The 13,421-nt window shown below is 34.2% G+C and overlaps 1 protein-coding gene across 7 annotated transcripts in view; it reads left to right on the top strand.

Annotated features, from left to right (window-relative positions):
- The window catches only part of Liprin-beta (liprin-beta), a 404,935-nt gene that overhangs the window by 274,758 nt on the left and 116,756 nt on the right, over positions 1-13,421 (top strand). For 4 of the 7 annotated variants that reach the window (XM_069839384.1, XM_069839382.1, XM_069839386.1 and 1 more), the window contains exon 2: positions 1,608-1,787. The exons of the other annotated variants lie outside the window; for them this stretch is intronic. In XM_069839384.1, the coding sequence (XP_069695485.1) occupies positions 1,608-1,787 (180 nt within the window). The remainder of the gene's footprint in view (positions 1-1,607; positions 1,788-13,421) is intronic. 7 annotated transcript variants of the gene reach the window in all.

Raw genomic sequence — 13,421 nt, 5'->3', positions numbered from 1 at the left:
CATTCACGTAAATTCTTTGCGTTGTCTCATGCTGATCGTTTACACCAGCCGTGGCCAAAATGTGACTCACGAGCACATTGTGACTCGCAATGATAGCTGTGCATTTATCTTGCTTCCTAAGCCCTCCAACCCCCACCCTCTCACTCACTGGAGTCAAACTCCGTTCCATTCGTGTTTGTCTCTAACCTGCGAGTGGCGTATCGTCGCAATGTCTCTCTCGAAACCATGTACCTCTACAAAAACGAAAGTTTCACGTAGGATGGAAGTACGCATATTTTTGCTGCCAGTATGATGAGAATATTAAATGTATGATTTGTTCACAAGTATTACGAGGAAAACGGTTGTACGAGTATAACATAAAACGGCATTATACTACATGTTACTCATGAAACATTAAAAGGTTAAGTGTTAATAATAATAATAATAATAATATTATTATTATTATTATTATTATTATTATTATTATTATTATTATTATTATTATTATTATTATTATTATTATTATTATTAGGTATCTCTGTACGTCGATCTTTTTCAGCAGATGTACGAATAATGCGGTTAGATCTTCAATTTAAACTCACAGTTATACAATGTGATATTAAATGAAAGCTAGATGTAAGGACTTGACAAATGTTGAACTTTTCAAATCTTTGCCAAAAAATAAATATCCGAAGCTTCGTTCTTTCGCTTGCTCTGTTAAAGCCATGTTCGCTACAATTTACGTTTGTGAATAATTATTTTCAACAATGAAAATAGTAAAAACCTAATTTAGATCACGACTGACAGACAAATACCTTCGTGATCAACTACGATTGGCAGTAAGTGACATAATTCCTGATTTTGAAACTCTGTCGCAGAGACATTCTGAAAACAGTTCATTTTAGGTTGTGATATTGTGTCCTATGTTTTCTTATTAATTACTTTCTTCGTTACACGTACTAAGCATTAGTTTGTAACCTTATACTGTATAAAATTATATTTAAGTGCTTGACGTAAGGAAAATGAAAATCCGTTATTAAGTCAGACAGTTGCTTCACTTCCCATTCGGGTGTCCGCCTCCCTCCATAGGTGCTTTGCACGTTGCAGGTTACACAGTGGCTCGACGCACGATCACATTTTCGCCACGGCTGGTTTACACTTTACATCATTCGTCAAGGGAGATATTTCTAATAACTGGGTAAATGCCGTGTCATAGTAAAAAAATATTGCAAGATCTATTATTATAATGTTATTTTGTGAAATATAGAATGATATTAGAATCGAAATAGGCATTTTTTAATTAAAAAAAACCCTTGCTTTATTAGCCTAAGCCCAATTACCTATCAAACACATACATATTTATGATTATGTATATCAGAAATAAATAGGGTTTTGCAAAAGAATCCGCGTTTTTCTATAAACTAGACGAGAATAAGAAACTGATAACATCTGGTACATGCTTCTGTATGTCTGTATCCCTGTGTGGATGTTAACCTTGCTTGATCCCGTCCCAGAGACCCACATGTTGAAACAATTGCATCTTACACGTCATGAGAAACCTGTTGTGTCTGATCTAATTACAATAGACGTGAAAGTAAAAGTGGCATAAATGACGACTTGTTACACAGTATCTCCCGCATCTCCTGTTGAGATAGACGGCGAAGATGACTCTAGCGATGACGACGACTCCGGGACCTGTTCCACTAGTTCCGGCAGTGGATCCGGCACGGAACACGTACATGTGATCTGCGACAGCTTACCGTCCATCATCAGTGAAGAGGAGCAACTCTTTGGGAGCTCAGATCAAGGTCGAGAAATTGTCTTCCATCTGCAGCCCCATTTCCCAGTTACAGAAGGTCTATGTGAAATTGTAATATAATTCTTGCAAGGATGTTAGATTTACTTCTTGCCTACCTTCGATAATTTCAGTGTGTTGTAAGTGAAAATAATCATAATTATTTGCCTGCTCCGTGTTAAGATGGTTTGAGTTCCTTTCTCTTTATCACTTCTTCTAAATGTACACTGGTTTACTGTCTTCTGATTTTGGTACTTTAATCTCTAGAACTAGCGACATTTTATCATGTACTCGTACAAAGTTTGAACGATGTAAGCTGCCAGACTTAAGGGTATATGTACGTGAACGACCACAAATATTATCAGAAAATGAAGGCTCTAATTTTCTAAAATTTTATAAGGAAATGAACTCACAATTGGACAAAAATTACAAGGTACCACAACAATACATATTAGAACTTAAATATCTTATAAAACTATAAAAAGGTTACTAATATTTTTTAGAATTCACTTTTTACTTTAAATTAAATTTTCCAAAATTTGAAAATTTTCACAGATATTATTTCATAACTCCACAATCATTAGAGATACAATTCTGAAATTTTGTACACTGATTTTACATGCATTTATGCAAAAGATAGACTACAATAATGCCCGTTTCTTTGAAAATAGAAACATTAGGTCACAAAATATTATGTAAATTTTAATATATCTTATATAGGACAAATAAAAAATTAATTGTATTAAAATAAACAACTCTACATGTCTGAGAGTAGTCTACTTTTCAGAAATAAGTGTTTATTTCATGCGGGAAAAATATTAAAGATGTCAGAGAGACCATAACAATGTTACAGTTACCAAATTATTAACTGCAGAATTTTTTGCAAATCTAATCTTTCAGGTGAAGCTTCCTGTTAAGCAGATTTCAATAATTTCAAGGGAAAAATTGTTCCGGGGCCGGATATCGATCCCGGGAACTCCACCCGACACCTTCTCAACTTTTCTCTTTATATCCACACAAATCGCGTGGGCTGACGAAACGCCAGAGACCCACATCGAGTGCACACAAACTCTATGCGACTTGGAATTGTGGTTTTCTGTTAACGTACACAGTGACGTATATATTATGCAAATCTAGTCTTTCAGGTGAAGCTTCCTGTAAAGCAGATTTGAATAATTTCAAGGGAAAAATTGTTCCGGGGCCGGGTATCGATCCCGGGACCTCTGGTTGAACGTACCAGCGCTCTCCCAACTGAGCTACCCGGGAACTCCACCCGACACCGTCTCAACTTTTCCCTTAATATCCACACAACTCGCGTGGGCTGACGAAACGCCAGAGACCCACATCGAGTGCACACAAACTCTGTGCGACTTGGAATTGTGGTTTTCTGTTAACGTACACAGTGACGTATATATTATGCAAATCCAGTCTTTCAGGTGAAGCTTCCTGTAAAGCAGATTTGAATAATTTCAAGGGAAAAATTGTTCCGGGGCCGGGTATCTGTGCACTCGGTGTGGGTCTCTGGCGTTTCGTCAGCCCACGCGAGTTGTGTGGATATAAAGGGAATGCAGATTTTTTGTTCTTTTTTTTCATACTTTGATAAAACTGGATTGAAAAATATTATTAGTAATTTTTTTAATACTTTTATCAGATATTTAAGTTCTAATAAGTCTTGTTGTGGTATCTTGTAATTTTTGTCCAGTTGTGAGTTCATTTTCTTACAAAATTTCAGAAATTTAGAGCCTGCATTTTCTGATAATATTTGTGGTCGTTCACGTACATATACCCTTAAATATGCAATACAGGACAGTCCACTGAACAAAAAGTCTAATAACGGTTTCTTCTAATTGTAGCAGTTTTCTCAGAGAGATTTTTTAAAGTGAATAACAGCGTAGGATTCAGGAACTCACATGAGCATGTTCACGGGACACGAACTAGTAGCCAGTAGTACCTGCAACTAATATGAGTGAGTGAGGATGTCACTTGCAGTTAGATGACAGAGATGGAATTTGTAATATTCATTAAATTTTTAAGTGGCGATATACTTGGTGAACAGTATACAGCAGAACAGGTTTCACGGCCTCGACGGCCTTGAGTCCCCCACCTCCGCCCGCATAGCCGGTCGGCCAACCGTGAAACCTGTTCTGCTCTATACTGTTCACCCAGCAGTTGCAAGAGCAGCGTATCAACTTAAGGGGGTAGGTACAGCTTACAGCAGTGAAATTTTTGGAAATATTCAAATTTTTTCCGCCATTATTGTACAGGGACATCATTTTATTTTTACTTCAATTTTTATTGTACCCGAGTTTTTGAATGTACTTCACTCCCACCCCTTCTACTAGTAAACTTCCAACCGTTCACGACACAGAGCCGAGGGCGCGTAAGCAATACTGATTTAGCGAGTATAGTACGTTCCAGAAATATGTTCGCGTTTTCCAGTGACGAAAGAACTTTCAGTATTGAATCATATTTGCGTACAGGTACTGTCGTCCGTTTGCCTACGTCGCATCCCGGTTTCCCCCACCTGCTTCTGTTCGCCCATCTGTTAAGTATAGTAGCTGGGCTATCTTAGCTCTTTTCTGAAAACATTAATTTCTGTTAGGAATTGGACGTCTACGTAATATTATATAACTGTTTAAAATAGCTTAAATAAAAGGGCCTCGTTAAGTAATTAACTGTCACGTGATCCCCCCCCCTTTCTACGACCCTGCGACAAAACCACTTGAACGGACAGTAGATAGCATTTCTGAGTAATTTTATCTTTTCGGACCGGGCAGAAGTGAAGATTGAATTTACAGTACGTAAGGTACTCTTTTATAGAGTAGGTACAGAATTATTTCAACATGAGTTACTCGTACGAAGGACGAAACTGGTAATTGGAATTAGGTAAAATAGTCTATAAGTCTATAGTGCGATGATATGCACATTAGAACTGAAACCTGTATCGAAATGAACGGCCACCATTTTAAAAAATGTGTTTAAATATCTATATTATGATTATTTTTCAATTTAACTTCATTCTCTATATTGTACGCTAATGTGCTGTAGACAGTATAATATGCACTGCATAATGAATACGTCCGAATGGACAGCTCAGTTCGTGAGTAAAAACACTTATTGTTAATACTGTACTGTATTTTGATTAAACAAAACCTAATGAAAATTATCAAACTCAGAATTGCGATATCTCCTAGTTTACATAAATGAATAAACTACTTTTCTTCCCTCCTATACCTAGTAAAGTGATTTGTATTTTACGCCAGTATCATCGAACTCCAGTCGTGGAAGGGGTAGCAAACAGTGCTTCCTGTTTCAGTCGTTAATCCAAAGATATAGCCAGATTAATATTAAAAATGTTAGTAAAAATAAAATGATGTCCCTGTATCTTGTACAATAATGAAAATTGGTATGTGTAAACCTCTGTCCTTCTGCTATGTGAAAAGAATATTTTTACGATTTAAAAATTCAAAATATGCAGTTCCCTGTCCAGTGATGAAGCGTTTCCCTCATAGCTCGTAAACTTGTTAACCTTTTCATGTTCTCTCTCTTTTATTTTATTGCTGAGAGTCATGTTTACAATATCATGCTCTTTAAACTACATTACTTAAAAAATAATATATATATTTTTTTATTTTGTGTTAGAAGAAAATACTGATATTCGATCATTTTGCAAAATTAATTTATTTTTTATCAGACAATGTATCAAAGATAGAGAAGTGATCTTGCATCATCATTGTAGATATGACATGCATTAATACACGGAAGAAATTTAATCACAGAATGTTGGATAGTTTTTTAGTTATGTGGAAAACGCTTCATCACTGCACAGTGAACTGAAGTTTGAAAAAATACTAATTTTCATTATTATAGAAAATACAGTAATGGAAGAAAAAAATGTTGAATATTTCCAACATTTTACTTCTGTAAGCTGTACCTAACCCCTTAATATACTACGTATAAGCGTTACACTTCAAAATTCTCTGAAGTTCCTTCAGCGAAACTCTGAGTGAGACAAGTGATCAACAGGCTTGGAGCTCACATATTTAGTTATTTCTCAGCCCCAAATTTCCATGCAAAGACGCATTTTCGCGTACCTTTTCTCCATCGACATTCACAGAACGCGTTCCATATCGTCGCATAGGTTTATTTCAACGTTTAGACTATTACTGTCATCGAAAATTAAAATTAAATGCACTACTATCTTACTAATATTATTGACCTATATAATTAAATTAAAATGGTAAAATGGAAGAAACTTTATTAAACTTTTTTTTTCAGTGAAGTGTCCTGTATCGCCTGCTTATATTTGGCAGCTTGTATAGTTTAGATGCTGTATTTTTTTTTTTAATTTCATTGATTTACTGCTAACTCTTAAGTTAACCGGTCTGACATTGTTTTTATTCCACATTCCTCCAAGCACGCACTGTTTATTGTGTGCATAATCCCATAGATTTGATATATTCTTTAGTTACTATTTTTTTTTATTCCCTGAATATATGTGGATTTACTATCTACTCACTTTATTTTGTATCTTGACTTACTAACATTGTTTTGTAATGTATTTGTCTGAATGTGCACGAATTTACTATAATTTGTCTCTCCTCATGCATAATATGCTATGTTGACCTTTTATACAGGGTGATTCACGAGGATTTACGGTCACTTACGGAGCTTATTTCCGAAGACATTCTAAGCAAAAAAGTCATATAAACATGTGTCCTAATCTCAGTATTTTCAGAGTTACACTAATTTGGAGTTGCTAGTAAAATACCTTTTTTCTTTAGTTTTATGGGTAAAATATATTACAAACAGAGAATGAACTATTCAGAAATGTCTTTCCTTTAATTGGCTAGTGTTCTGAAGCCAAAAATGTGTTGGTAATTGCTTTGTACAGATTTTGTTTTTCAATTTGTAATTAAAAATTACATCATTCTTACGCACTTATTACAAAAATTGTTACAAATCATACGACTTTAGGAACTTGATTCTTTACAGTTTAATTATGCATCCTAATGTACAAGTTTTAAAGAATTTACAAGAGTGGCGTGATTTGTAACAATTGTTGTGATAAATGTGTAAGGAAATGTAATTTTGTAGTTAAAAATCGAAAAAAAAAAAAATCTGTACAAACCAACTATGGAATTCACAACACATTTCTAGCTTCAGAATATTAGCTAATTAAAGAAATGATACTCCTGAATAGTTCATTCTTTATCTATAGTATTCTTTTACCATTAAACTCAAGAATAATGGTATTTTACTAACAAATTCAAATTAGTGTAATTTTGGAAACATTGAGATTAGGACAAATGTTTATATGATGGTTTTTGCTCAGAATGTCTTCGGAAATAAGCTCAGTAAGGGACGGTAAATCCTCTTGAATCACTGCTAATTATGCATTGATTTATTATCTGCACGGATAATTTTATGTTTTGAGCTCTTACTTAGAGTTAGAGATCCACTAACTTTGTTGTGTAACTCATTCGTCTGAATGTACACGGATTCACTAAAAATTGTTTCCTAACTAATAATTTTGTATGGTGTTCTTTTATTTAAGTACGTCTGTTTTTTTATGTGACTACGTCTTTATTGGAGTTACAAACGGGAAATATGTCACATTTTGTGTTATAAGAAGCAATGACTTCATACATTGTTAAGTTAACAGCACACCCGGAGTAGTATTGCTGTCGGACTACGTAGGTATCAGGAAACAATGCCGTCATGTATTGAACAAACAAAACTGTAGAGCGAGTCCATATCATACAACGGGAAAACCCTCATAAAAATGAAGCTATAGGACGAGTCCATCTCACAAGGGAACCAAGTGTGTAGCTTGAATTTGATGAGAATGCATATTTAAGCTAAGTTTCGTTCGTTAAGAAACGTGATGATAGTCGTTCGTTTCCTTTTTTCCTCGTTTACGAAATATGACTTGAAAAATCGATGCCACTTATGCCACTTCTTGCGCGCACTCGGATCCACATAGTTCAGACATTTCAGAAGTATTCTGATTGCTGAATTTATTCCATATTTTTCCCACCAGGCCGCAAGCAAAACTAACTAAGATCCTACTCTTTTAGAGATTTTATCTATAATGTCGTACCGGTTTTTTTGTGAAATTAAAACAGCAGGAGAATGAATTTTTATCAAACATCTTGTACAAAAGATGCATCTGCAAAAGACGCTTACAAATTGAAAGACTGCCACTGTTTAAAAAGCGAAGAAGAGAGTTCGGCTTTTGCGCCGTATCTATTTGTTTAATCAACTTCTTTGGCCTTTACAATGCAGCTTCAAGGAAGTGACTGTGTATCTGTTTTTTTTTATTTCAGCGTCTGTCGAAAAGTCTCTTCATGTTAATTTTAGTGCCTACTCAGTATTCTGCTAGGTCCACAGATTCAAATCCGACTTCCTGTTAGTGAAGTCATTCAGTTTTTCTTAAAACTTATAGACTAGTATGTTGCACACTATGGCTTCAAAGTAGGCCTAATAAACCTCAATACTTTGACGTGAGTATCTCCTAAATCAAGAGAGACTTCTGAGCGAATCAAAGTGTGTTTTCTTACGCTCTTCTGCCCCTACCACGTATAAAATATTACTGCTACTATTAGTTGTGTGTGGAAAGCTGTAAGAACTCACACGTATCTCCGCAAGCATTGGTATAAAAATAAATCAGTGACAGGTCTTGGCATCTGTTTTCTCACAGAATATGGTCGTGGAAGAAATACATAGTTTTTTTTTTTTTTTAACATTGTACTTGTATAGTTATTCAAACGTTAGGACGCTTGAAATCGCGTAGAAATTGTTAAAAATGAAGTCTGCATAGGAATAAAAACATTCCATTCTCAAAAAATAACATTGAATGACATGATACTTCAGTCTTTCATTGCGATTGCATAATCAAATTTATTTTGAAAACATACCAAAACCTTTCATGACAGTCTTGTGCGAGTTCTTGCGTCTTTTCCCTCATATTGACTTCTTTATGACTTTATCTTTGCAGACGGTATTGTTATAATTAGGGCTCGGAAGTTAATGATATATCATCTTTTTTCTGAGACATCACAGACAACGCAGAATGCGATACAAACGCGTTTCACTTCAACACGAACCAATATAGCCTAATTTTATTTTGCATTTTTCGGTCTTTTATTGTCTATTGGTCATTTTTTTTTTAGGAAATGCTATACTTTTTTGTTGCATTTTTGCCCTTTTCTCCTTATGATCGGATTTTTTTTTACGGTGTAGTCGTAGTCTGTTATTCGAGAATCTACTCCAGATTGCTTATGCAATTCGATTGCGTCTTACAGGAATTTTCTTTATGGTTGCATCAGCCTTGACTCCTGATCACGTGTGTTATGTGCTTACCCCCATTCAACGCAACAGATATACTGCAGCCGCAGTGCCCGCAGTCAGCATATTGCACCTCACAAGTGAAGACGTAAAAATGCCGAAAGAAAACAAAGCAGACAAAGTTTTTTGCGACAGTTAGTAACTGACTTTGGTGACAATGTATTTTCCATAGATGAAAGTATACTATTCTTTTTATATTTTACCGTTATAATCATGGTAATTTTTTTAATTTTAATGTTATATTTTCAGAAATTTAAGGTCATTTTTATGTGACTTTAGGTGTACAACTTCCTAGCTCTAGCTATAATGAATGCAATATTGCAAACGTCTTGAAATGATTTGAGATGTGGACCTTATAAACTGACTTCATTTTGAAAGATGCTGGGAATTTGAAAGACCGGTTCCATTGAAGATCAAAAGCTTTCTTGCAGACCCCACAGAACACTATAATTGTATGCACATTAATGAACCAACAAAACAAAACCGCTGAGAAACACTTTCGGAATCACATAAGCCGGCATTTTCATAATATATGTGTTCCATGATTACTTGCCGTTTCTATCTCTTATCGTCCATCTAATAAGCAATAGAATTGAATCGATCACTTATAAATTGTTATAATGAATTCAATAGAGAATAGTACAACGTCCTAACTTGCTGTAAACGGGTTTGTAACACACTTCCGTTCATCTGTTCTTTGAGAAAAAATATTATAAAATTAATATGTAAATGTATTGAAAATTTACATATTGCTCTTCACTATACGTTATATGTTTATAAGTAGACAGTGGATGCGGGATGACTTATCGTTGAATGTAGGTGCACATTTACTATATGTTACTTTTTTTTTTTCATTCAGACCATTGGCTCAACAGGTTTTAAACGTAAACAGACGACGTCAACATGCCACTGTATCTCTGTACAGTCAGAAGGAAAAAAAAATAACGTACTTTAGTAGTGTATCACATACCTTGCAAGTTCAGTCCTCGTCATCATTGATGCAATTACCAGCGTTGCAGTAAACGACGATATATTCTCGTAAGTTGTCGAAGCTGAATCGTCTTCGCCTATCGCTTAAACAGTTTTTGTATCGAGAGAATTTCTGAAGAAAATCTCTAAAATGGGGATCACTCAGTTTCTTTTGAGGAATATTTGCACTGAGCATCATGTTGCACGTGTCGTTGAGACCCGCACAACTAAGTGATGATGATGATGGTGATGGTGATGGTGATGATGATAGTGGTGGTTACTCAGATTTCATTGCAACGCATTTCATGTGCGATGTACTGTTGCAATGTTTCTCTATAGCCTGAGTTGTTCTGGTTTTTATTTCAATTTTACATACATTACACATGATATTGTCTTCGTTAATACATAAAATGTCACTCCCATACTTCTTAATTGCATTTCGTATCTCTAAGCGAATTTAACGTTTTGACTTCGACATTATGAATGGATCAGCACAACATATTCAACTCGTACTAAATACTTGAGCAGGATAACACAACTGCACACATTGCGTTGAAATGTGGACCGGGATTCCTTCGTTATGTACTCTGCTGTACTCGCCATGTACACAAAAGACGAACGACGCGGCATGTGCCATATACTCCGATACGAAACAACTTCACTTTTCCTTAAGTCATCCCGCATCCACTATCTATTTATAAGTAACACATGTTAAAAAAAACGGGATACCAACAAATGTGAGTGACTCCAGACGTTCTGGAAAGAGAATACTTCATCATACCAAACCACTTACCCTATCTCTTCCTTTGGAACGGTTAACATTAAGATACACCCAATTAATATGGCGTGACGTGGAAAGAAGTTTTTCACTACTCAGAACATCACGAGAAACAGACGCCGTTTCTCAGTTCAAAACTTAAGCCAAGTACAGAGATTTACAGAGAACGTAGACACTTTTTTTCAGCTTTTAAAAGGAATAAATATAAAACTCAGCATTCAAACTTCTGGTGTAAATGTAATTTTTTTATTAATTAGTATTTATATAGGCGTGAAAAACAGACACGATGTCTAGGATTTGGTAATGTCCATAAATTATGTTTATGCCCACTACTTGAATGTCAACGAAATAAAATCCACAATAAAGGAATCCAAAATAATATGATGTCTACAATTCCTGAAGTCCACAAAAGAAATTGGTAGTTGTATGTCCATTAAACTTACATATTATGTCCATTTTTTGAGTAAGGGCATTGATAACAAAATATATTATATAAATATTGTAGGCTCTACATATAAAACTATAATATTGCGTTGAGTCAAAAATTGATTTTCTTTACACATTTCGCTGCAACTTCAGATCTTCTTAAAGCTTAAGACGGTATCTAATATCCGTAAGATAATTTGGCATTTTATCTTGATTCTTGTATAGGCCTACGTTATAATTCTGAACTGTTTTGCTCTCCTCATCATAAATTCAGAATGTATGGCATTTCAATGGACTGTATAACATTTCAGTGGCCGCTAAGCTACAAAATAGTAGCCTAATAATTTCGTTATTAATTTGGTTTTGCTATTGAACTCCATAAATTTGCAAATTGACACGTGGTGTACGGCAATTTGACACAGTCTTTTTGTCCACTATATAGAGTTCAATAGTGCCTACAAGACTGTCAAATACGTTCAATACAACCATTATCACGAACGGGATAACTATTAGTTTTCGGGCATCAATATGGACATTACATAAGCGGACATTTCAGAATATGGACACTATGTTACTGGGCATGAAAGGTTAAACCAAAACAGAAATGGACTTAAAGTCAGTTAACTTTAAAATAAAGTAGACATTAAATACAACGTGAAAAAGAATGTATGGGTTATATGAGTGGACGTTGAGTTTATGTCTTGAATATGTTTAAATGTTTAAAGTCGTAATTGTATACACAAGATAAACCGTAAGTAATGACATTCAGGGAGCTATTCTTTGAAATGTTTCTGACAAAAAAGTTTAATATAATTTTTGCTCATTTCTGCTTCATTTTAGAGATAAAAACTGTTTTGTATGAAACATTTCTTTGCATGTTTTGGAAAAGCCATTGATTTAATTTTCAATATTCTCAGTAACTAAACAGAGGAGGATATTATAACAATAAATTATTGAAAGAATTTTAGTTTTGTCCTTTAAAAGCAAAAATTTGATCCAAACAAATGTAACTTTTTGTTCTGCAAAGGAATTTGACAGTGTTACGTCTGTTCGGATCAAATTTCTGCACATTTAGAGGACAAAAACTAAATTTTTTTCAGCCATTTATTTTCATAATATACTGCTCTCTTAAGTTGATTGGGCATATTTGGAATTAAAACATTAGCTTTCCCAAAACACGCTATGAAATGTTTAATATAAAACAGTTTTTTTTTTCTCGAAAAGGAAGCAAAAACAATCAAAACTGTATTAAGGGTATGTACGTGAACGACACAAATATTATCAGAAAATGCAGGCTTTAAATTTCTAAAATTTTATAAGGAAATGAACTCACAATTGGACAGAAATTACAAGGTACCACAACAAGACTTATTAGAACTTAAATATCTGATAAAAGTATTAAAAGGTTACTAATAATATTTTTCAAACCAGTTTTATCAAAGTATGAAAAACAAAAAATTCTGCAGTTACATCATTTGGGAACCATAACATTGGTATGGTCTCTCTGCCATCTTTAATATTTTTCCTGCATGTAATAAACACTTATTTCTGAAAAGTAGACTACTCTCAGATATGTAGAGTCGTTTATTTTAATACAATTAATTTTTTATTTGTCGTATATAAAATATTTGAAAATTTATATAATGGTTTGTAACACAATTTTTCTGTTTTCAAAGAAATTGGCATTATTGTAGTCTACCTTTTGCATAAATGCATGTTAAATCAGTGTACAAAATTTCAGAATTCTACCTCTAATGGTTGTGGAGTTATGAAATAATGTGTGAAAATTTTCTAATTTTGTAAAATTTAATTTAAAGTAAAAAGTGAATTCTCAAAAATATTATTAGTAACCTTTTCCATACGTTTATCAGATATTTAAGTTCTAATAAGTCTTGTTGTGTGGTACCTTGTAATTTTTGTCCAATTGTAATTTCATTTCCTTATAAAATTTTAGAAATTTAGAGTCTGCATTTTCTGATAATATTTGTGGTCGTTCACGTACGCGTGCGTCCGCTTCATTTGTAATGTTCGATACTATGATCATATCTCACCTTCTTTCGAGAAGTTATCATGGCTTAGGTTACATGAGAGGAGAAATCTGCACTCACTTTCTCTCTTATATCG

The sequence above is a fragment of the Periplaneta americana genome, chromosome 11 (genome assembly GCF_040183065.1).
Source record: "Periplaneta americana isolate PAMFEO1 chromosome 11, P.americana_PAMFEO1_priV1, whole genome shotgun sequence".
Lineage (NCBI taxonomy): Eukaryota > Metazoa > Arthropoda > Insecta > Blattodea > Blattidae > Periplaneta > Periplaneta americana.
This window is presented reverse-complemented; position numbering and strand designations above follow the sequence as displayed.